The sequence below is a fragment of the Channa argus genome, chromosome 1 (assembly GCF_033026475.1).
Source record: "Channa argus isolate prfri chromosome 1, Channa argus male v1.0, whole genome shotgun sequence".
Classification (NCBI taxonomy): Eukaryota; Metazoa; Chordata; class Actinopteri; order Anabantiformes; family Channidae; genus Channa; species Channa argus.
The window spans coordinates 26,669,323-26,694,225 of NC_090197.1; the positions used below are offsets into that span (position 1 = coordinate 26,669,323).

A 24,903-nucleotide genomic window follows, 5' to 3' on the forward strand; every position below is an offset into this window, starting at 1 on the left:
GTGAGTTTCTAAGCTATCACTGTGTTTAATTAAAAAATAAAGAAAGTAATGATTAATGAATAACTAATTTTTACATGGTGTTCTCAACTTGTTGTCACATTTGCTTGTTAGGATGGTTTGTAGCAAAACTTCTGTGTCTAGTTTGATAGCAGCTTCTCTCATAGCTCAAGTGTCTCAAGTGTCATGTCATCTATGCCTTTTTTTTGACATGTACAACTCTATCACTTAGGGTGGTAAACTACATTTTTGTAAATTGTTTTGACTGTAAGAACTAAGACACAGTCAAAGTCTTCATATCAGCAGGAATGGCTGCTATCTGCTGTGTGCACTAGATGTCAAATGGTAGCACATGGAAAAGTGCTAAATTTCAGAAATCATTACCCAGTATTAAAATATTTGATATGCTACTGCAATGGCAGTATATACAGTGGACTGTATTCATAATACAGTGCACTCTTGCCATGGTAAATGATTTGTCAGGACCTAACACAGAATCCAACAGACAAGAGTTTGTTTGTCTTGCGGTTTCTGTGCAACAGCTGAGTCCTGTAACAAGCTGCATAGAATTAATGGGATTTGTGAGTTTCAAAAAGGTCCCCAAAAGACAAAACTTTCTACCTTTTAGTGATTTCTGTCTTGTTTGTCTGCTTTTTGTCTAAAATGTGTTTCAAAGGTCTCTATAAATAATGTCATACTAAATCAATTAGATGTTACTCACACTCATACATGCAGGGTCGGTTTTAGGGCTGTATAACACTTTAAGAACAGAGTCAGAATTTTGAGATACAACCTGAAATCTACTACAAGCTAAACTTGGCTCCCTCATATATTTTAAATAGGGTGGCAAGAAAACCACCTCTTAATATAAATAACAGAAGTACAAGGCCACTATATGACCTTACTAATAAACATATTGTAAAATGTTCTCTTTTTCGACAGTTTCACCTTATAAACTGAGAAATTGTAACCTGGTGAATTCATGGCAGAGCCACTGTCTTGGATTTTATAAGACTGCACTGGTATACCTAATGTAGGGACCAGCTCTGGTTAATAGTAAATCAGATGGCTGGGACTCAGTGTTCCTACATGATCCTGACAGGAACCTTATGATAACGTATATTATGTCACAGTTACAATAAGGTGATGAGTGATAAGGAGCAATAAAGATGATTAAAAAATAACTTTATAAAATAATAAAAAGGAATACTTTACTATACAACAGACTATTGAATGGTGGTTATAAAATATGTATCCATCCAAGTATCAAATAAATTGTATTAAATATATATGTATAAAAAATATATAAACATATATAAAATATATGTATAAAATAAAGGCATGAAAATTAAACTATAAAATAATGTACCAATTTATGGATAATCCATCTGGTTTACTTAACGAATAAAAAATGCTAGCCACAATAAATATATATGTGGCTACCATTTAATAGTCTCTCCACTTAAAGCATATATTCCCCAATGAAGTTGCATGATTACAGTATATGTCACATAATTGTAATTACTCTACACACACTCTACTGAAGTTATTATGACTTGCAATTGCAATGACGAGTGGAGATAACTGGCTCCAGGTGAATTATTGTGGTTGAACCAGGGAATTAACCCAAAGAGAAAAAGCTAACAACATCTACACAGAAAGTTCTCACACGCACAACCCAAAGTCTGTTTTCTTATTTCTGTGTTTCGTGTATGAAACTATAGTGACTGTAAAGTCAAATAAAATGACAATAATCCTAAATGCACTGGTAAAAGTTTAGACCACTAATATTTTGTACAGCACTTAAGAACTCAATAGGAGCACCTGCAATGTGGACATAACTTGAGAGGCAGCTCTTCTAATCCCCTTCACCTACAGCTGTGCACACTGACCTGAGCACTGCGCCTACGCAAAGTCTGTGTCATCGGTCCATTCTGCTACTCAGTGACGTTGATGGAGCATGTTAGCTTTGCACACGCCCTTTTTTTTCAAACACAGTCTGTTATGTGTAGACACAGGAATTTCTGCAGTTGGCTTCAGTCTCAAAGTTGTTTTTGTTGCCCTGACATCCTCCATACCAGAACTGGGCACAGGCATTGGCCTCAGGGTCATAATACCACTTCACCACATACTGCCGACAGGGACCTGGGTCCAGAGACTTACTGCATCCCTTATCTGAAAGGACAGTGACAAGTGAATTGTTTTGCTTGCATTGATAAATTGGATTTAACTGCACTTGAATAATTGTTTGAATGTTTGACAGCCCATTTTTAAACCTGCTACATTCTGACACCTAATCCCAAAAATAAATTTACAAGGGAGCACATTTGAAAAACAACCTGAAATATGGAGGGTAGCTCCAAATGTTGTATGTTTTCACCTATACAAGAGTGAAGCATCCTTACTAGGAACACCAAATTTCGTCAGGTCCATTGCTGTAGGACTGCATGTCAATATGTCAAAAAGATCTAAACTCTTCACTCATTCTCCTTAAACAGTAAAGCTTATCCTCTTATAATTGGTTCAGTTATCGAAGTATTCATTTTCATATCATGTGCTTAAAGCACCTATACTAATAGAGTGACTCATACTGTAAACCACTCCTTTACCTTTCTGCCCTGTTCCATGAATCTTTAACATGAATTACAGATCATATTTTGAGGCCAGCACCAGGTCCGATTTAACTGTTGCACTGCAGTGCCTCAACCCAACCGCATTACTTATTGCTGGATCATTGTTACTTATGCACCAGCGAGTAAGACGTAATTCAATATTGTTGCTGGTTGAAGTAAAAGTGATTTTAGCTTCTCTATGGACATTTGATGCAATTTATGATATACAGTCATAGTATGCTGTATTTTACATGTATGATTGTAATCTGGCCTTTTGCCCAGTGACAGCTGGGATTGGCTCCAGCCCCTTGTGAGCCTAAACAGGATAAGTGGTCACAGATAATGGATGGATGGATTCTAATCTGAAAAGCCACACACCTATCAGATTAGGCAAATAAGAAAAAGTATTAAATACTATATCCGGAAAGACTGTAAAGTTAAGAAGAGGTAAAAATAAAAGCATAAATGAGAAAATGTAATTCTGCCATGTTCATTAGTGCTGTTTGAAATGTGCATTCCCAAAGGTCTCGGTCTTCACCAGTTAGTGCTGTTTGTTCCCTTGGTTCACCTGCATTATAGTCCTTCCGGGATGCGGTTGTTTTATATGTTTTATAATTATACTCTTTTGAGTCCTGACAAAAGAAAACTATTTGAGAAAGGAGGTGGCAAGATTTCTTAACCAAGACAAACACAACTTGTGATAAGCAAGCTGACATGTTGCGCCACTTTCCCATCATCTTTCTGTCATGTGGTTGAATTACAGGCAAGCGATAAGCTCATTGCGAAGAACAAACTGATGACGTCCATTATGATGTCAAATATAGTTTTAAAGGTAGCATTAAAACTATATTAATGCCACAGCAGGACTGTACCATTTGTATTCTGTGTGTTTACCTGGGAAGTTCATCAGGGGTAGGATAGGGTGGATGACTGCAGCCTGTGTACTTTTTGGCTCATACAACAAGTCGGTTTGAGTCTGTGGGCCCACCTCAGGGACTTGCGTCACTCTGCCACCAGAAGATTCAAATGTGATGTCTGACAAGCTGTTTGCAGGCTCTGCCAAGACTCCAGCATCAACTAGCATGTCAACATGCTGCCCTGACTTGGGGGACTGTAGAGTCAGCACTGTTACTGTCTCCATTGGTAGTTCAAGCTGTGGGATGTAGTAAAGTAAAGGATGAACTAACATGAGACACACAATAACTTTGTATTCTTTTATGAGGTATTTCCCTTTCCCTGAGGCTGTTTTTCCAGTCTGAATATTGTTTTGTTTTTTATTTCAAAATACTTTTAATGCATTTCCCTGATTACATACTTTGACTTTGGTAACAATCAGAACTAACAACTTACTATGTTTTTAATAATTCTAGCATGCTCACATGCTCACTAACCATGACAATGTTACCATGAGGCAGCTGTATATTTATTGTCAGCATATAATTAATGATATCCCAAAAACTGTTGATACCATGATGCCAAAAGCATTGTCATGGCAACAGAAAACGGCAGTAACTTGTGCAGTAAGTTGTGCAGTAAGTTGTGCAGTAACTGGTCCCCCTCATCCGTTAATTTGTGCTTTTAATTTGTAATCTACACCAACATAACATTAAGTTTACTACAAATGCAATTATCTTTTGTAGCGAAAGTAACATGTACATCATTATGTTCAGATGCAACAAATTTAGTGAATGAATGGTGAATTCCTGAGTCATGTGTCTGGTTAGGTTCAAGCAAGAAAACCCCTAACGTAAGGGTTAGAGAAAAATCTGGCACTCTAAGAAATTAATGTTTTGGCTCAGTAAATGAAAAATTAACACCCTTTGTCAACCTTTTTAAGGTATGACACAGCGGAACGTGTTTCGCACATTGATTTGGCATGAGTTTTTATGCCCTTCCTGATGGGCATTTGACCTATTTTTCTCCGGTCTCTGAGCCAGCATCAGCACCAGAGAGTGCCCTTGGTGGCTGTGCCCGGTGGGTTGGAAGGTGAGCCCACGGCCTTCTGCATCCCAAACCAATGCTCTAACACTGATCCGCCAGGCCCCCTTTTAATTTACGATAATGTCTGGTGAAATTATATGTAAGCAACAACCTCCAATGCATATTGGGAATTAGCAATACTGGTAGAAATAAATGCATTTTTATTTTCTTTCCACTTAATTATTGGCATTATAAACAAGTTAGGTAATTTATATTGTGTGGATCCAATTAGTTTTTCCAATTAGTTTTTCCATAGAAGAAAACGCATTAACACACTTTTCCTTCTCTTGGCACAAATAAAAAGCCCTACCTAAAGGGCACTCTATTAATTATATCCACTGACTCAAGGCAAGGATGATCAGCTTACATGGTTCAATACAACCAGCACTATGTGTAGTAGGACAACAGATTTTATCAAGTTAACCAGGGTGGTTCTTTGTCCATCAGCTTACTAGAGGTATAGGCTTTAAGAGTTTCTTTGTAAATTATTCTCACCTAAGTTGCTGCAATTAGCAACATCATTAATTCAACACAACTCATGAAAGTAAGTTTTCTTATATAAGAAGTGTACTTATATAAATATATTAGTACTTTTATCTTGGAAACACACTTAATGTGGTGGCAAGGTCCACTGAATTACTTTTTAGGCTGTGGTCGTGTTTTGAAGCAATAAGACATGTTTTGTGTAAAATACAATTTTCTCTATCACACCAACCCTCAATCTTCCTCTAAACCTAACTAGCTGCTTAACTGCCTAAACACATCCATACAATGCTGTAATGACACTGTAGTCACAAAAACTGGACATTGTATGCAGGATTGGATATTTCTGGAGAAACAAAACATATATTGCTGCAAGATCTGATATTTTGGTGGACAAAAATATGTTGTCTGGTAACATTTTATTGAAATGTTAGCTATCAAAGTATTTACAACTCGCCATTTACATTACATGTCAACATTTACTCAATATGTTCACAGGAAATGCAATGTGGTTGTAATTACATTCCTCAGAAAAACATGGTTTAGTTTAGTTGTATAGGATTTTTGGGGGACACTGGGTGGAAATGCCAAAACTTTAGCCCCACTTTTTGCACAATTAAATCCATCTTTCATGTTGCTCTGAGATAAATGGACCATCACCTGTATGGTTTCTTCATCTGGGGAGGCGTTACGATGGCTGCCATCTGTAGTCTCTAGGGGAATTTCCCCACGTGAAAACTGGGTGTTTGGTAGAAAGGCCATTGTGTCATCCTGCTTACAAATCCAACTGAGTATGCTGCTTTCCAGAGCTACAGAAGAGAAGAGTCAATGCACTAGGTACAGTATGTAAGAAAGATGTTCATTGGACATTTTTTCTGTCTGCCATCTGATCTGGAATAAGATACTGTGTTAATTTAGTAAGCACAAAATGTGGCACGGTCACCTAGTTTTGCTTTTCTCTCTCTCTCTCTCTGTCTCCGTCTCTTCAAAGGCTCTGCCTCTAAATTTTCTTTTGGAAATTGTAGAAATTGTAGAATTGCATTCTGTGGGAAAAAAAATTATACAATAGAACTCTATTGCATAATTCAAAAAAAAAATTCCGCTTATCCTGTGAGTTCAGGGTCGCCACAACAGATCATTGTCTGCATGTTGATTTGGCACAGTTTTCACACCGGATGCCCTTCCTGACACAACCCTCCCCAAATTCGGCACTGCACAGCTGGGGATGGGAAAGGGGGTTCAATGTCTTGCCCAGAGATACTTCAACATATATCCGGGACCGGGGATCGAGCTAATACAGTAGTATAACATCTTTAAGATTTGATGGAGCTTAACTGTTAAGGTTTTTGTATGTAAGGAGGATGGTTTTAAATTCTATTCTTTATTTTATGTGAAGCCAATGGAGAAAAGTTAATATATGATCTACAGTAACTACAGTAGTCCAAGCTAGAAGTAACAAATGGACTAGTTTATCATTTTCACTTATGACAGAATGCTCCTAATTTTGAAAGAGGGCTGTTCTGGAGATTTGTTTCATGTGTTAGGTAAAAAACATATCCAGATCAAAAATACCTCCATAGTTTCTCACAGTTACTGAAGGCCAAAGCTATGTTATATATTTATAGAATAACTATATGGTTATTTTTGGGACTTTTGTCTTGCTTTTACTGTATGTGCAAGCTTTTATGCATTTGGTTGTAGAGAGAAACATAGCTGTCATCTGCATAGCAAGTAAGTGCAGTTTTGTTCAATTATTTAATAAATGTGCTAGCATACCAGTATTGGCCAGCAGTGTGGTATATTTTTAGCATGCAATTGTAGGTTTACTTACATGGAAGTGTCTTGAAGTCATCAATAAGGAAGACATGCTCTTCATGAGGATCCGAGGCAATAATGTTTATTATTGCCTGTAAATTTTCATACAGAGGATTTGTATTATTTACAACTCCTATAACAAACATCTCGATCCCCTCTGCATGGGCCTCTGTGGCTGTTTCTTCAAACTTCATGATGTCACGGGTGTCAGCCTGCCCATCTGTTAATACCAAAGCCACTTTCCTCACACTACGCCTTGAGGCCTGAAACAGCTGTTTAACTCGATGGATGGCACTGCCTGTGAAGGTACCCTCACCCAGGTAGGGCATATTTCTGATGGCGGCTTTGACATCATTGGAGGTGGACCGCTGCTGCAGATTGGTCACCACCATGTCCACATGGCTGTAAAGCACCACTCCAATCTGGCTGGCTTCTTGGCTCACTGTCATCTGATCGATGAGAGCAATCACAAAGTCCTTCACTAACTCAAAATTTTCTGGTCCCACACTCTCAGAGCTGTCTATTACAAACACCAGGTCCAGGGGGCTCTCTCTGCACTTCATACCACATCCTAGGAAACAAATTTACAGACACTGTACATGATGAGTGGAAAAAAGTGCATGAGAAGATGCAGGGACATTACAAATAAAGCTTTGCATTAAGTAGTATTGTGTCTCTGTCTAGCTTACTTTTATATTGAATAGAGCTAAATATAGAAGTCTGCAATAAATATCCTGTCAGTTCAAATCTCCAGTCCTGACCACTACTCAAATTGCGTTTCACTTGACTCAACCCTGTTTGATTGGGATTTGATTGGGACTGCAATCAAATCTTCTACCATAAGGGGGTTTTAATATTTCTTTCTCAAACAGTAATATGCTGTAAGAAATGACAAAAATATTTTATTTACCACAGATTTCCTGTATTATTTTGATGACATCTCCCCTCTGTGTGTAGAAGGACAAAGGAGGTTGATTTTTAAATTTTAAATTTAAATATCATTGCCATTTGTGTCATTCACTTTACTCACCGTCAGTCCTGGTTCCCCTTTTTGTCCAGGCCTCCCCTGTAAGTATAATTCAGATTAGCAAGGAGATTGATATAAATTTAAACTTCTGTAGAGGGTGTTTTGTTTCAGCTGGTACTAATCAGCATCAGATAAGACTGATTACATATTTTGTCTCCCTCCTTGAAACTTCCTGAACTTCACCTGAAGAAGCTCCTTACACTCACTTCTAATAATAACAACAAAATAAACCAAATATGCAGTAATAACATAACGATATCTCTTGCATAGAGTAGTAATTATGAACAAACAAATGAGTAAATCATTATTAAATACACGGATGACTGAATGCAGCATATTTTTGGGGTAACAGTATTTTTTAATAAACTCATTATTATCAATATATCGTCGTTCAAGTTTCCTTATGTAAACAGGTGGAATATTTTTCATTTACTTTTTCATTTGTAGAAATATTTAACTGGATAAGAAATTACTGTTTAAACAAAAAAACATGCTGTCTTACCATTGGTCCAGTCGATCCAGATTCACCATAGTCTCCTTTGTCTCCTTTCTTACCTTGATCTCCAGGAATGCCTCTATTACCCTGTGTATGTGACAGCACTCTTTATTTCATTAATTACTGGACACTCGCACAGGTCATGTTCCCACTAACACATGCAATAGCCGTATTGTTTGTACCTTCTCCCCTGGGATGCCATCCCCTGGTGCCCCCCGAGGACCCAATGGCCCCTGAAACCCAGGCTCTCCCTAAGATAAAGATGGGAAAATTGGTAAGAGTTAGTAGTGGATTGATCTGAATATAATGTACATTTATCCTGAAGGAAATATAGGGGCGAGTCGTCCACAGACCACAGGGTGAGTGGTTCGATCCCCGGCCCTGGCTATATGTCGAAGTGTCCCTGGGCAAGACACTGAACCCCTAACAGCCCGTTCCCCTCCCCAGCTGTGCAGTGCCGGTCCAAGCCAAGCGTCAGGAAGGGCATCTGGCGTAAATATTGTGCCAAATCAACATGCGGACAATGATCCGCTGTGGCGACCCTGAACTCATGGGATAAGCCGAAAGGACAAAAAATAAAATAAAATCCTGAAGCAAATATGTGTATTGTGTAATACAACACATTCATGTGAATGTGAATGAATGTGCAACATTACATGCTAATATTGTGTTAATGGCCCTACAAGATAATGGTTAACCACAGAATCCATAAGAACAAGTTATTTTTCCATTCTTAGTGAACAACATTGTATAGTTGAAGGACATTTGTTACCCCATTGTCTTCACTGACTCTTTACTGCCTTTATCAAGTTTTCTCTTTTGCTTACCTTTGTTCCCTGTATGCCTTCTCCTGGAGGCCCTGGCAAGCCTGGTGGACCAGGCTGCCCTGTAGAACCCTGGGAATACAGTGTGCTATAGTAAGCTGATAAAGCTAATTCCACAATGTCATGCATATTAAATGAATTATAACGACAACAGAATTTATTACGCTTCCTCATGCTGAACTTTATGTGCACACACTGACCTTCAGTCCATAAAGTCCAAATCCCGGACGACCTGATGGCCCTGGGACCCCTGTTAAGCCCCTGTCACCCTGATAGAGAATCAGGCAGAAAAAACTCTGAATAATATTATGTTATATTACCTTTCGATCTCATGGAGCCCAACCAGTATTTTGTTCGTTCCATTTCTGCTTTTGTGTCTTGTGTCTTTTGTGTCTCCTACTACAACAGTCTTGTATCATAAATGTGTTCTTTGTTACAGTTTTGGGCTACTGTAGGATGTAGCCATTGCCAGAACTATGGCCATTGTTGAATGTTGAATGATGCTACAGTTCCCAAGATGAGCCTCAGTACTTGTCCCTGTCAGGCTTTGGAAGCAAATTCGTAAACTCACGTCACTTGATAAAGTGACACGGTCTCACCTTAGGTCCAGGTAGTCCTTTCCCTTCAGGTCCAATTTCCCCTTGCACTCCTGGTAAGCCGGGCAGCCCCTAATGGTCAGGTAAAAGACATTAATTTAAAAACCTTGCTTAAGCAGGGAAATAAGGCTAATTCAATTGTACTACTCATTTTTTATTACTGTTCCCTTTTACCATTGGTCCTGGGAAGCCATCTCCCTTCATCCCTGGGGGCCCTACAGGCCCAGGATTTCCTTTGCTACCCTAAATATAGAAGGATAGACAGAGTAAGACTGCAAGAAAAGACATTAATTCAGCTGCAACTTTAATATATGGTGAGTATGTCCTGATAACACATATTGAATTTTAAAGTACTATACAAATTTATTTTTACAATAAAATAAAAATACTTCATAATTTGTCATTAGTTCAGTTTTAATTCTAAGGTGCATGGTGCTGGTGATACATCATTTATACATCAACCACAACATTAAAACCAGCCAAAGATCTCTGAACATTTGGCTGGTTTTAAGTGGACTTTTAACCTTAAGACCTTTAAAGGTGTCCTCTTGTATTTGACACCAAGATATCAACAACTCCTGTAACTTGTAACTGGAGACTCCTTGTATAAGTGTATCATAGTACCAACTTTTAATAAAACAAATACCCACCTGACTCTTCACATGATATAAAAAAAAAACTCGACTAATTAAACCAGGTTCTTCTTCTTGCATTGCTCTATTGTCCAATTCTGACACTCGTGCCCATCATAGGCTCTTTTAGTGGTGGACAAGAATCAGCATGGGTACTTTGAGTAGTCTAAATCTAATACAGTAACGCCATGATGCACTGTGTGTTCTGATTCCGCCGGCATTAAATTTCTCAGCAATTTTAGCTAAAGTAACTTTTCCCTTGGATCAAACCAGACAGGCTCAGTTTCACTCCCCATGCACATTAATAAACCTTAATATCATTATGTCACTAGTGTGCCAGTGCTATAACTGTCCATAACCATAAGGCCTTTGTCAAAGTCACATCCTTAAATTATCAATTTTTTTTCTTCCAATACATTACATTTAAGAACTGTTTATTTGCTGCTTAATATATCCCAACGTTTGACAGATATTATTGTTACACAATAATCAATGTTATTTACTTCACCTCTCAGTGGTGAAGTGTTTTAGATGATAAGTGTCCAAGTTTACATTGTCCTTGACTAATAAAGATAGAAAAACATGTGACATCAGATTCAATAGTTATGATGATTATATTCTGTGTTTTTGTTACCTTCAGTCCAGCGATTCCAACTCCAGGTTCTCCAACAAGCCCCACTGGTCCTACAGGCCCAGGTTCTCCCTGTTATTTTGACAATTTGAATTATTGTCCTTATTAACTTTACCAAATATAAAGCCGGAAAGCAATAGAAAATATTTATACACACCCCACACAAACAATATTAAAACTGAAATGAAAAATGTAAATTTTTAGTTTAATAATTCTTCAGAAGCCTCAAACCATACAGACTTTGTAGTTAAGTAATTGTTCCTAATCACGGTTCAAACATAGTCCTTTCAAATTACCCTGTACCGTTTAAAGAAAAAATTCAGATTGTTGGTTTTGCCCCACTAACTTATACAGAACACTAGCAAAACTGAACTCAAAGATGAACGGCTTTTGGCTTGTCCCTTCAGGGGTCGCCACAACAGAATCTATTCTGCGTACTGAGTTTTTATGCCAGATGCCCTACTGCAACCTTCCCATTTTTATCCGAGCTCGGTAGGTAGCCTTGGGTGGGGTAGGGTGGGAATCGATACAGCTTGCCTTGTGTGCCTGATGCTCTATCCATTGAGCCACCAGGTCCCCTACTAGCAGAATTTAACTAAAAACTAGAAAACAGTTCCCTCCTGGTAATTACAGAACTATATTAAATTTGTAGTTGAAACAAGTCCTAAATAAAAAGAAACTGATTTTCTAATTAGGGAATAATCTCAAAATCAGTTTCAATTATAGTAAAAATGTAGATTGGGACCAAGACATCAAGGTGGAATTCCAGCTGTGTAAATTGAGAAAAAACCCTGAAGACGATTCAGTACATTAGAACATCTGGTTTACTTTCCTGATCACTCTGGTGTAACTCTTCAGCTGGATAACCCGGGCTATGAACCTGTCCTTGGCAGTGTCCAAGGCCTCTGGTATAAACTTGTTTTTGTACTTTTTAGATACCCCTTTCTTCATCATGCCTTTCTGCAGTTCTGATAGTTGGCTAACTTTTCTCCTTGTTGCCTTGACCTTGGACTCCAACCCTTTTCTCCATGGGGTATACTCAAGCATCCTTGTTACTGTAGTGTATATGAGCTTTTTTGTCCCAGTGATGATCTTCTAGTAGACTTTCACATATTCTTTGTAACCAGCAACAGAGGTACCAGGTGTCCATCTTAGCCATGATCCAAGCTTGTCTGGCCTTTTTTTTTTTTATGTTATTCTAGATGTTTGGCTTTGAAGTGTTTATAGGTCCCACTGTAACCCCTCTCAGTGGGGTTAATTGTGACATCTGAGGCAGTGTGACTCTTGTGTTTCAAACTCTTATTATAAACAAGCTAGACAGGTAGCATTAAGGACCATGTCTAAGGGCCCACACTAAGCCCTTACTGGGAAATCGAACCACCGACATTCTGTATCAAAGTAAGTGAGGTGCTGAGCTAACCAGGTGCACTATATAGAAATTAGAAAAGGTGTACTAACTTTTGCACATGACTGTAAGTGCAGATGCAGAAAATAACACCTTTGCCCAAGGTAAATTTATAACAGCATTTACAGTATGCTGTCATTGTAAGTGCAGCATAACAGAGACCATAGTGTGTGGATGTATGATTATGCATTAATGACTGTCATCACCTTTTGTCCTGGTAACCCACGCCCAGCAGATCCAGGTACACCCATCATTCCCGGGCTGCCGGGTTCTCCCTACACAATAAGATGTGAGAAATGTATTTGCCTACAGAACAAGCAAGCAGAGCAAATGCTTTCTAAATCTTTCTCAAACGGAGGATAAACAGTCCTAACAGGACTTTAATATTAAATATTAAAGCGTTTAACATACCTACCCTCTCATGTTGATTGATAAGCCGGCTGCTGCCGTGTCTTACAATGGAGCCAAAAGAGTGCCATTTTCACCCTCAGTTTTTGGCTCTAAACAATTAAGTATAATTGAAGTGTCTGTATTGGATTTATGGTGTGTTCCATTTATCTCGGAAGCTGGAAGTCAGAGCTCAGGATTACATCACAACCAAATTGATCCCATTCCAGTTAACCAGGTGGTTTACCATAACAATACCAGTTTTAGCCAAGTTAGCAAAAACAGTTTATAACAACACACTCCGCAGTATTTTGTGCATTATAATGTTGTATCTGGTTTAGGCACTATGTTAATTAAAATTAAGATGTTAGCGTTATCAAAAAAGTTGTAGTCTTCTTTAAACATCAGTGCTTCCTCAATCTTAGGAAAGTACTGATTTCACATGACAGGTAAACATGGGAGGTTCTAAACAGTACCACATGTTGTCATGTTAACTGCTGCTATTTTATCTAACCAAGTGGTAAGATGTGTCGCTTGTTCATTTTTCATGAACAGAACAAATAACATACTTTCTCCCATTTCACAGGACAGTGAAATGTCCTGTGAAATTTCAGTGTCTGAGTTTGGCTGACAGCAGCTGGGAGGTTATAACAGAGATGCAACAAGAGACAAACTACACAAACTTGTACTTTAGTAACAGGCAGTCAGTTTCTTTTCAGTGCTGTTGAAGCATAGGGATCTTCATGTATACAAGTTAGATAAGAAGGACCCTTTAGCAAAAAAGTCTGGTCTGCCAGGCCTGAAAACAAAGCCGCAGTCCTTAAGAGAGAAGCAGGATCGAGAAAAGGCCTGAAGTGCAGAACCAAGCTAGTGGCACGGACAAAATGAAATAGAAGAATCATTACAGCATTTAACAGCAAAAAGGCCAAAATAATAACATTAGATGTGCTTCTTTCTCCTGGAAAGACTGGAGGTATATTGAATAAGCTAATTTTGTTTTCTCAAATTAAATTTGTATGGGTATAAGTAATTCAGTAAAGTATCAATTGATCATTGAATCACTGAATATATTTGATATATCTGATAAAACTTATTTCATGCTAGATTCTAACTGTTCGTGTAAAAATGTTTAAGTCTCTAATGATGTAAGATCGTAAAGGAAGTGTGTTAAAGGTTGAATAGATAACAAAGAAAAGAATGTAAGTGTTCTTAAAACAAAACTGCTGCAGAGTAGAATGATCTAAACAATGTCCAAGGTTGTTCTCATGTACTTGATAATGAAAGCACAAGGTTATTCACACCGCTTGTGCATGGTTTATATTCATCTAATAATTTAATAATTTTTGAGATTTTAGTCATTTCTTGTCTGAGCATTATACAGTTAGAGAGTAGTTAAATATGGAATTAGCATAAAAACCCTGGAATTGTGCTGCTTCAGGGGACTCTGCTCGACTGCCTGGGGACACTCAGTTCAAGAAAAATCAATACAAGGAGAAAAGAAATCAACTTCCAGGAGCCCTACTTGGCATAGGGGCTCATCGGCCAGACAAAACCTCAAGCAACACAGAGGCTTTCCACAACCAGCTCTGAGAAGCTTTAGACAGGGAAAGAGTTCTGCCAGGGAATAAAGGCTTTATGAAAAAAGGTCTTGTAGTCTTTCCACAGACAGCTGTGTCAACATCCTATAACCATTATCTGGAACTTGTTATGTATTGGTGCTAGTGAAAAGAAAGCTCAGTTGGTAAAGCAGCCGTCTACAGACTGCAAAGTCAGTGGCTCAACTCCCTCCTTGCTATGTGTTGAAGTGTCATTGGGCAAGACACTGAACTCCGAGTTTCTCCTGGTGGGCCAGATGAGCCCCCCTGCAAGGCAGCCACCACCATTAGTGGTGTAAAGCGTTTTAAAGCGCTTTGGATAAAAGTGCTACATAAGCAGAAGATCTAGACCATTTACTCTTCGCCTCAGTCTGCTACAACTTTATTGTGAGGGCTCAAATGAAGGCAAAACTGTGGTCTTTCAGCTACAGATGGAGCTTACAGACCTTAGCTCCGGCAGGGCCAACTGGGCCTTGAGCCCCTGGAAGTCCCCTTTGCCCACGGTCACCTCTATCTCCCTGTGAAAGAACACAAACACCTCAGTACCTTTGGTACTGTAACAGGAAGTAACTGTATATTAAATTTAAAAGGCTGACAAACTTTCTGCTTTGAAAGTCAAATACTGTACAGTCGATTTGCATCTATACACATGCTCATGTCAATAAAGCCACTGTCAGTACAGCTATGTCAATATTTACTCAAAGCACTTTTATGTCTAACTATTGACATATGCACCTTTGGTGTTACCACTCATTCCTCAGAAAATGATATGCAAAACAACATCTGTTCATGTTGAAAATAAATATTTTCTTTTAGACTGGTAATATAGTACTAGGACAGCAGCTGCACAATAAGTGATTAAAAATTACCTTTTCTCCTGGGATGCCTTTCCCTGGTCCTCCTTCTAGGCCCCGCAGGCCTGGCAGCCCCATCTCTCCCTATGTTCAACAACATAAAACTGCATCACAGCTTCGAACAAAACATCTTCTAATGAATCATTGGTTTGTGACATTTGGGAACATAAGGAATTTTACACACAGTCACTTAAGACAATATAAAACAAACTAAGCTATGACCAGAGGGCAGGTAGGACTACAGGCAGAGCATGAAGGAAGATCTATGCAACTTGTGAAGGTCCACACAGCCTGTGAATTACTTTTTATTACGTTAGTGGTAAGTTATTACCATAATTGTTTTGGTCTGTTTTTTAAACCATTAAACCAGCCAATTCACTACAATTTATTAATAAGTAAAACACGGTTACTTTGGAACTGTATTATTCAGTTCCCATCACAATATGCACATTTCAATATGTTGGAATTTTAACTTGAAGTTGAATGTGTGACACCCACCAGTGGTTGGTCACAATTGTTGATTAGGAATATGTGTTTTTTTTTTGTATTTTGGTGCAGAGAGGCTAAATTTCTGAACATTTACCATGGGTTTAGGTTTCAAGCTTTTCATTGTAATTGTCAAGTTACGCCACTAGGTGGAGCATTCATCAAAATGAGCGCTAGTTGAACGTAGCCTTCAGGCCTCTGCTTCTCAGACAGAAACAGCCTGATTGAACGGACACAACTAACGTCTCCCGTCTCTACTTTTTCCTGTCTGAAACAGGTTAGTAGCATGTGTATTTTAATCACAACATACTCCATAGGATGTCTAAGGTCTTTTTGAGCTAACTACGGTTAGGTTTGAGGAGATAAACACACATTTGAGCAGCGTTTAAAGCCTAAAATTAGTTGTTTGTCGAAGTAAAGTTTTGCTAGCTTCCGTGTGTGAACACGATACCATTGGCGGTTTTATTGTGAGTGTTTCTGTGTGGACTAAAGACTCCTGGACATTTGTTAGAAATATAATTCATGTGTAATTAAGTTGTATGTGAGACCGAGAGTGAGGAATATGGGTTGTATAACGAATTTTTCCTGTTCTGTATTGTTTTCAGCACAGAGTTCCAGTGGGTTATTTTGTATACTACTTTGTTGAAATGTTTGCAAATGTGTAAAACATAAAAATTGATCAATAGGCTGAATTTAACTAGTAACAGGATTACTGAGGTAGTGTATAGTGAGAGCTAGTATAGCAGACACAAAGTAAGTATTGTTAATGCAATCTATAGTGGTGAATTAATACTATTAATGTTAAACAGTACTGCACTGTATTTCCAGACTCTGTTTGTAAGTTACAGTATATTAACCTGTGAGATGGAAATCACAATGTATGTTGATGGAAACATGTTGAATTGAGTTGTTGTGAAATAGAGAAAAATGTTTATAAAAACAAAACAGAAGAGTCAAATGAGAATAAAATATGCTTGTTTAATAAAGACAGAAACAGCCTGATTGAACGGACACAACTAACGTCTCCCGTCTCTACTTTTTCCTGTCTGAAACAGGGTATATATCCTGTCTACAGGTCTCTGTTGTTTGGGGCCTGTAACATAATTTTGGAGGCACCGCTGGGATCGGCATCTGGTGAGAGCTGGTGCTGATCCTTAACTCTACAGACCCAAGGCAGACATCACAGAACCAGCATGGTAAAGCTGCATGTGCGCAACTGAGGTAACCCGAGGACTAAGGGCTAGAGAGAAACCCCAGTTGGAGGAGGACAGCACAGCCTGCTGGAAATTGCTAAACTGAGATATCACTTATCAGGGGAAACATCATGGATGACAGCGGAAGAAAAGAGTTAATATGGAAGATAAAGAAAAGCCTTCATGCTTTAACAACAGAGGAACTCTTTCAAATTTTTGAGAATATCACACTAGTAGAGGACCTGGATCCTTCAAGTGTAATACCGGGTGATGAGGAGAGTTGCCTTGACTACATATGTACTTACTTGAACTGTCAGGCATTGCTCGACTTAGAGGATCAGGGGTTTTCCCATCTGCTATCCATGAGAGATGCCATTACTGATCTTATGTCTAGTCGTGCTGTTAGATGCACTCAATCTATATTGTCAGGCAGTGAAAATGAGACTATGACACTGGCATCCCCACCTACTAGATTGTCAGAGCAGAGCAGTGTAAAGAATAATACCGATGACACGTATCCTGTGCATTCTGATGACCCACAAGTAGTCGAGTACCAACAGCTAATGACTAATTATGAGGCTCTAGGTAGAAGATTGGCTGAGTTTAAGACAGCGTCACCGGTCCAAATAAAGCCCATCTTAACAGCTACACAACCACAACCCTCGACAGCAGTTAGACATCACAGTCCAGCCCCATTAGACCACATCGAACGTAGGCCTGATAGTATGGTCTCCTTAAGGGATTTATCCTTCCTCCAGCGTAGAGAGTTTAAAGTCCATGGGGGCCAGGTTGGGGACAGTACATCTGACATCAGCTATCATGGGCTGTGTAAACAGATTGATGAGGGACACAAAGCAAAGCACACAGACAGTGAAATCATCCAAGGGGTGCTGCGCATCATCAAACCAGGACAGTTTAAAGACATGCTCATCAACAAAGATGACCTAACCCTCACAGAGCTCAAAAGTTTCCTAAGGTCACACTTGAGTGAAAAGAGCGGCAGTGAGCTTTTCCAGGAACTAATGAGCACTAAACAACATGAGCATGAGAGCCCCCAACAGTTCCTATACAGGATGATAGGACTAAAACAGAAAGTTATGTTTGCTTCTAAACAAGATAACATGGACATTGAGTATGAACCGCGCACAGTGCAAAATGTGTTCCTGCGCACCATCCATCAGGGCCTTCTCCCAAAATACGCAGATGTTCGTACTGAACTCAAACCCCTTCTCTCAGACTATGGTGTGACAGATGAAGCACTAATACGGCAGGTGAATAAAGTATCCAGTGAGGAGAGCGAAAGGCAGCGCAGACTCGGTGCAACCTCTCGTCAAAAGGTAACTCATGCTCATAGTGCTCAACTTACTACTGAAAGAGACATTGAAAGTACATCAGATGGTAAAGTAAATAGTAAAAATAAAGTCATAGAGGAACTGAATGCCAAAATTGATGCTCTGACTAAAGTGGTTGAAGCTCTCGCAGCTAATAGGGTCCAAGAACCATCTTACCAGTGTATTCATACTAAACAAAGCAAGCCCAAGTTAACACCAAGGAAGTATGGCTGTCCGAGATGTATTGAAGGAGGCATGAGTTCATGTAGTCATTGCTTCATATGTGGAGAGGCAGGGCATAGGGCAGTTGGATGTTTCAGAAGAGTACAGAGACAGAGCTCCAGTCACTTACTTGCTGAAGCACATACACCAAGTAGCAGCGGGCAGCCAAACACCACAAAATCAGAGCTTGGTCAGAAGGAAACTGCAAATGTGAAGACAAGCTATGTGCCATCCTTGCTCACAGAACATGAGACTGAAGCCCGTGAGACTGTAGCTCAGCTAGTTGGGAGGAAATGTCGAATCAAATGCTACATTCACAACTATGCAGTAGACTGTTTATTAGACACTGGAGCACAAGTTAGCCTCCTCGACCGCCAGTGGATAAAGACCTACCTCCCTGACCACCAGCTACGGCCACTAGCTGAACTCATAGGAAAAAAAGACTTGAGTGTGCTGGCTGTGAATGGACAGCCACTACCTTATGATGGTTGGATAGGAGTGGTTGTGAGTCTTCCAGACAACAGTGACCCAGATCTGTCAATACAAGTGCCCTTCCTGGTGAGCAGTGTTCCTCTGGATGCCCCTCTGATCGGTTTTAATGTAATTGAGCAGCTAGTATTAGGACCAAAGGGCGATACAGACCTCATCCCTGCTCTGGTGAAACTCATACGTGGTGCAATGAATCTTCACTGCGACCAAGCCACTGCACTTGTCAACTTAATCCAGACGAAACTCAGCAATGACAAGGGTACATGTCATGGCAAGCTGAGACTGGGGCAGTATGATGTAGTTATTCCAGCTGGTCAAGTTAGAAATGTTAAGTGTAAAGTACCCTCCACATTTGACACGTCAAATTCACTTGTGCTCTTTGAACCTCATGAGGACAATCCACAGCTACAACAGTTGGATGTTGGGGATAGTCTAATTGAAATCACTCAGGCGAAAGTCTCTTACGTCACAGTTCCCATTAGCAACCGTACCAAGCACAGTATAACCCTGAACTGCAGGACTGTCTTGGGGAGCATTGAACCAGTAGCGAAAGTAATTGAGACTAAAGAACTGAACTTGTTTGAGTCACATACCCCCCAGGGAACCAGCAGTGAGGAGTCCTCTGCCGCACAGCAGGATGCGGGAAGTAGTGGGACATCAACATGGGACCCACCAGTGGATGTCAGTCACTTAAGTGATGACCAGCAGAAAATTGTCAAGAAAATGCTGCGAGAGGAATCAGCCGCATTTGCACGGGACGACAATGACATGGGGTGTATCCCGAGTTTAGAGATGTGCATCACACTGAAAGATAACACGCCTATTCAGAAAGCTTACACCTCCATTCCAAAACCCCTTTACAAGGAAGTCAAGGAGTACATCGAGGATCTTTTGGCAAAGGGGTGGATTGTAAAGTCCAAATCTCCGTACTCAGCACCTGTTGTCTGTGTACGTAAGAAGGATGGAACACTCAGACTCTGCGTCGATTATCGCCTTCTCAATCAACACACAGTACCAGACCGGCATCCATTGCCAAGAATCCAGGACCTTACAGACACCCTGGGTGGGTACAGTTGGTTTTCCATTTTAGATCAAGGAAAGGCTTATCACCAGGGCTTTATTGCTGAGGGTTCACGCCACTTAACTGCATTCATAACCCCCTGGGGCCTGTACGAGTGGGTGCGAATCCCTTTTGGGCTAACAAATGCTCCTGCTGCATTCCAACGCAGTATGGAAGAAATGCTTGCCCCCCTGCGAGATGAGTGCTGCATTCCATACTTGGATGACATCTTATGTTATGCTCGCACGTTTGAAGACCATGTTGAAGGACTGAGGAAAGTCCTTAGAGCCCTACAGAGTCATGGAGTCAAACTCAGGGCCACAAAGTGTGACTTGTTCAAACGGGAGGTGAGGTATGTTGGTCGCTTGGTCTCGGCTGAAGGAGTGCGTATTGATCCCAAAGATTTGGAGGCAGTGTACGCCCTGAAGGATAAAACGCCAAACACTGTGGGAGACGTGCGAAGAATTGCTGGGTTTTTGGGCTACTACCGCTCATATATCCAAGATTTTTCCAGACTGGCCCAACCAATCTATGAACTTCTGCAACCAAAGGTGAATCCTGAGGTGCAGATGGGAGGGAGACATGGTGTACAGAAAGTCAGAGGTGCACAGTTACCATCTAGGACTCCAGTTACATGGACAATGAGACACCAAGAGGCACTGTGTAAGTTAATTGATATGCTGGCGAATCCACCTGTTCTTGCCTATCCAGACTTTGAACTGCCATTTGTGCTTCACACAGACGCGTCCGACAAAGGGCTTGGAGCAGTCCTTTACCAAAATCAGAACGGCAAACTCAGGGTGATTGGGTATGGCTCAAGGACCCTCACACCAGCCGAGAAAAACTATCGGCTCCACTCGGGCAAGTTGGAATTTCTTGCTCTAAAGTGGGCTGTCTGCGAGAAATTCAGGGATTATTTGTTTTATGCCCCATATTTCACTATCTATACAGACAATAATCCCTTGACGTATGTCATGAGTACAGCCAAATTGAATGCAGTCGGTTTCAGATGGGTGGGGGAACTGTCTGATTTCAGATTTGACATACGTTATCGACCTGGAAAAGTTAATGTTGATGCAGACACTCTTTCTAGATGCCCTCTTGACATCAACAAATATATGAAAGAGTGTACGGAGCAACTGGTTGGGGAAGCTGTCACTACTACATGGGAAGGCTGCAGGGCAAGTAAAAATCAGGATGTTGCCTGGATTGCCGCCCTGACAATCTCACAGGGTGACCAGCTTGAAGCAAGCAGCAGAGATGTTTTGTTGCCTATGGATCCCGCTGAACTGCAAAGAGCTCAACGAGATGATTCAGTGATAGGCGAAATAATGAAAATGAAGGAGTCAAAAAAAACACTCACAGATGACATGAAGCGTAGTGTAAAGGGAGCAAGTAAAAAAATGATGCATGAATGGGGAAAACTATGCATTGAAGATGGGATCCTATATCGTAAGACCCCGGAGAGACGGCAGCTAGTTCTACCTGCCAGCTTAAAATCACTAGTGTTGAAACACTTACATAATGACATGGGGCATGTTGGTATTGAACGAGTTCTTACTTTGGCACGACAGAGATTTTATTGGCCCTATATGAGAAAAGAGATAGAAGCATATGTTACCAGACAGTGCTCATGTATAAAGCAAAAGAAGCCAGCGACGCACATAAGAGCCCCAATGTCTAGCATCGTCACAAACTCACCCATGGAGCTTGTTTCCATTGACTACCTGCACCTGGAGACTAGTAGGGGAGGATACCAATACATCTTAGTTGTCATAGACCACTTTACAAGATATGCACAGGCTTACCCAACCCGCAATAAGTCTGGAAAAACAGCAGCGGAAAAGATCTTCAATGATTACATCCCCAGGTTTGGTTATCCTTTAAAGCTGCACCACGACCAAGGGCGTGAGTTTGAGAATGAGCTATTTCAGACTTTGCAACAGCTGAGTAAAGTGGGACACTCACGAACAACACCTTATCACCCCCAGGGCAATCCAGCTGAACGATTTAATCGCACAGTGTTGCAAATGCTCAGGACGCTAGGAGAGAAGGAAAAGGAAAGGTGGAAAGACTTTCTCCCTCAGATTGTGCATGCGTACAATTGTACACGGCATGAAGCAACGGGGTATGCACCTTTCTTTCTGCTCTTTGGCCGACATCCACGGTTGCCAATAGATCTGTTATTCAGGCTATCTACAAATGAAGAGCCCCAAACAGCAAGGGGTTATGCAGAAAAATGGGCAGAGAGGATGACCGAAGCTTACCGGATAGCATCAGAAAATAGCAGGAAGTCAGGTGCCCGTGGTAAGAAATACTATGACAAACACATCAAGGGAGTAGTACTGCAACCAGGAGATCGGGTACTGGTAAGAAACCTGGGTGAACGAGGTGGTCCTGGAAAGTTGAGGTCATATTGGGAGAACATGATCTATGTTGTAAAAGAGCAGATTAATGACAATCCAGTCTACAAAGTTGTCTCAGAAATGGATGGGAAGAGATCACGTGTCTTGCATCGTAACTTGTTGCATCTTGTCAACGATCTACCTTTGGATCTCCCGGCAGACAATGGAAAAACAAAAGCAACACTTGAGCAGAGAACGAGATCAAAAACAAGCAGCAAAGAGACAAAACCACAATCTCACAGTGAGACAAGTTCTGATGATGATGATAACTCTGTCTACTATGAGTTACGATATGACCTGAGAAATAGAAATAGAACAGATGCTTTCCCTTCTAGTGAACCTATCTTTGCTCCTGTGGGTTCTTCTCCCACTGAATCACGTGCCACTGCCAACTATAAACACCCTATCAGAGGAGGAAGTTTGAAACACAAGGTCAAATCACCTACTAAACTGATAAATGAGCAAAGACAAGAACAGTACAGTGGACATCAGGACCAAGAATGTGCAAGTAGAGGGGAAGAGGACTACAATATGGAAGATGGAGAGTCGGAAGCCATCCACAATTCTTCTACAGAGAGTGAGAGTGCAGCTGAGTCACCTGCTCTGAACAAGACACCAGCAGGACCAAGTCGGACCTCGGAAGCAGCGGAGCAGACGCTCAGAAGGTCTAATAGAGACAGGCGACCGGTAACGTTTTTCACTTACAATACATTAGGCCAGCCTTCACATCAAGTACACCCATCAGTGAATAGTACAGATGTGTACATAACACCCTACACAACACTTTGGGACATGCAGCCATACTGTTGGATGCCTCACATGGTTCCTTCACGTCACCACATGTCACCAGTATATTTACCACACTCTTATACGTAACAGGGTTGGTTCATAAGTTGATGTACATAGGTTTAGAAAGTGGGTTGAGTAGTACTTAAAGTTCTAAATTTAGTTTATATTGAGTGAATGAGTTATACATGAAAATGTCAGGAGCCATTTTATTTTTGTTGGGGAGTGTGTGACACCCACCAGTGGTTGGTCACAATTGTTGATTAGGAATATGTGTTTTTTTTTTGTATTTTGGTGCAGAGAGGCTAAATTTCTGAACATTTACCATGGGTTTAGGTTTCAAGCTTTTCATTGTAATTGTCAAGTTACGCCACTAGGTGGAGCATTCATCAAAATGAGCGCTAGTTGAACGTAGCCTTCAGGCCTCTGCTTCTCAGACAGAAACAGCCTGATTGAACGGACACAACTAACGTCTCCCGTCTCTACTTTTTCCTGTCTGAAACAGGTTAGTAGCATGTGTATTTTAATCACAACATACTCCATAGGATGTCTAAGGTCTTTTTGAGCTAACTACGGTTAGGTTTGAGGAGATAAACACACATTTGAGCAGCGTTTAAAGCCTAAAATTAGTTGTTTGTCGAAGTAAAGTTTTGCTAGCTTCCGTGTGTGAACACGATACCATTGGCGGTTTTATTGTGAGTGTTTCTGTGTGGACTAAAGACTCCTGGACATTTGTTAGAAATATAATTCATGTGTAATTAAGTTGTATGTGAGACCGAGAGTGAGGAATATGGGTTGTATAACGAATTTTTCCTGTTCTGTATTGTTTTCAGCACAGAGTTCCAGTGGGTTATTTTGTATACTACTTTGTTGAAATGTTTGCAAATGTGTAAAACATAAAAATTGATCAATAGGCTGAATTTAACTAGTAACAGGATTACTGAGGTAGTGTATAGTGAGAGCTAGTATAGCAGACACAAAGTAAGTATTGTTAATGCAATCTATAGTGGTGAATTAATACTATTAATGTTAAACAGTACTGCACTGTATTTCCAGACTCTGTTTGTAAGTTACAGTATATTAACCTGTGAGATGGAAATCACAATGTATGTTGATGGAAACATGTTGAATTGAGTTGTTGTGAAATAGAGAAAAATGTTTATAAAAACAAAACAGAAGAGTCAAATGAGAATAAAATATGCTTGTTTAATAAAGACAGAAACAGCCTGATTGAACGGACACAACTAACGTCTCCCGTCTCTACTTTTTCCTGTCTGAAACAGGGTATATATCCTGTCTACAGGTCTCTGTTGTTTGGGGCCTGTAACAAATGGAATAAGGGAAAATTTTATCTTTCAGTGTATGCATACTAAAATGATGTGAAAACATTCAAAGTTTATTAAAAACTAAAACTTAAATGGGGGAGATTTACAGTGAGTAAGATTCTACAAGCTTCTCAATCCTGGACAAGGTAATGGGAAGTGTCTGTGTCATCTTGAAGTCTCTCAGAACATATGTAATGTTTAAATCTGGGTTTTGCTTGGACTAATCAAAGTCAGTCAGAGACTTGTCCCGAATGCTTTACTATAGGGATTAT

At 40.1% G+C, this 24,903-nt stretch overlaps 2 protein-coding genes across 3 annotated transcripts in view; one reads left to right on the plus strand and one right to left on the minus strand.

Annotated features, from left to right (window-relative positions):
• Positions 1-23: 23 nt before the first annotated feature.
• The window catches only part of col28a1a (collagen, type XXVIII, alpha 1a), a 41,184-nt gene continuing 16,304 nt past the window's right edge, over positions 24-24,903 (minus strand). Inside the window, exons 20-35 of the mRNA XM_067510550.1 lie at positions 15,350-15,418; positions 14,927-14,998; positions 12,705-12,773; positions 11,097-11,165; positions 10,005-10,073; positions 9,834-9,902; positions 9,435-9,503; positions 9,238-9,306; positions 8,593-8,661; positions 8,417-8,497; positions 7,918-7,953; positions 7,798-7,834; positions 6,904-7,458; positions 5,733-5,881; positions 3,504-3,762; positions 24-2,172 (exon numbers count right to left, since the gene is read on the minus strand). Of these exons, the coding sequence (XP_067366651.1) occupies positions 2,000-2,172; positions 3,504-3,762; positions 5,733-5,881; positions 6,904-7,458; positions 7,798-7,834; positions 7,918-7,953; positions 8,417-8,497; positions 8,593-8,661; positions 9,238-9,306; positions 9,435-9,503; positions 9,834-9,902; positions 10,005-10,073; positions 11,097-11,165; positions 12,705-12,773; positions 14,927-14,998; positions 15,350-15,418 (1,914 nt within the window). The 3' untranslated portion in view covers positions 24-1,999. The remainder of the gene's footprint in view (positions 2,173-3,503; positions 3,763-5,732; positions 5,882-6,903; positions 7,459-7,797; positions 7,835-7,917; positions 7,954-8,416; positions 8,498-8,592; positions 8,662-9,237; positions 9,307-9,434; positions 9,504-9,833; positions 9,903-10,004; positions 10,074-11,096; positions 11,166-12,704; positions 12,774-14,926; positions 14,999-15,349; positions 15,419-24,903) is intronic.
• On the plus strand, positions 15,826-24,633 carry LOC137130387 (uncharacterized). 2 transcript variants are annotated; one of them, XR_010914846.1, is made up of 2 exons: positions 15,826-23,811; positions 24,140-24,633. XR_010914846.1 is itself a non-coding variant. In XM_067510490.1 (2 exons), the coding sequence occupies exon 2, from the start codon at positions 17,145-17,147 to the stop codon at positions 23,394-23,396; it is 6,252 nt and encodes a 2,083-aa protein (XP_067366591.1). In that variant the 5' UTR covers positions 15,826-16,097; positions 16,426-17,144; the 3' UTR covers positions 23,397-24,633. The 2 variants fall into 2 exon arrangements, 1 of the variants encoding a protein (XP_067366591.1); XM_067510490.1 differs by having other exon boundaries at positions 15,826-16,097; positions 16,426-24,633.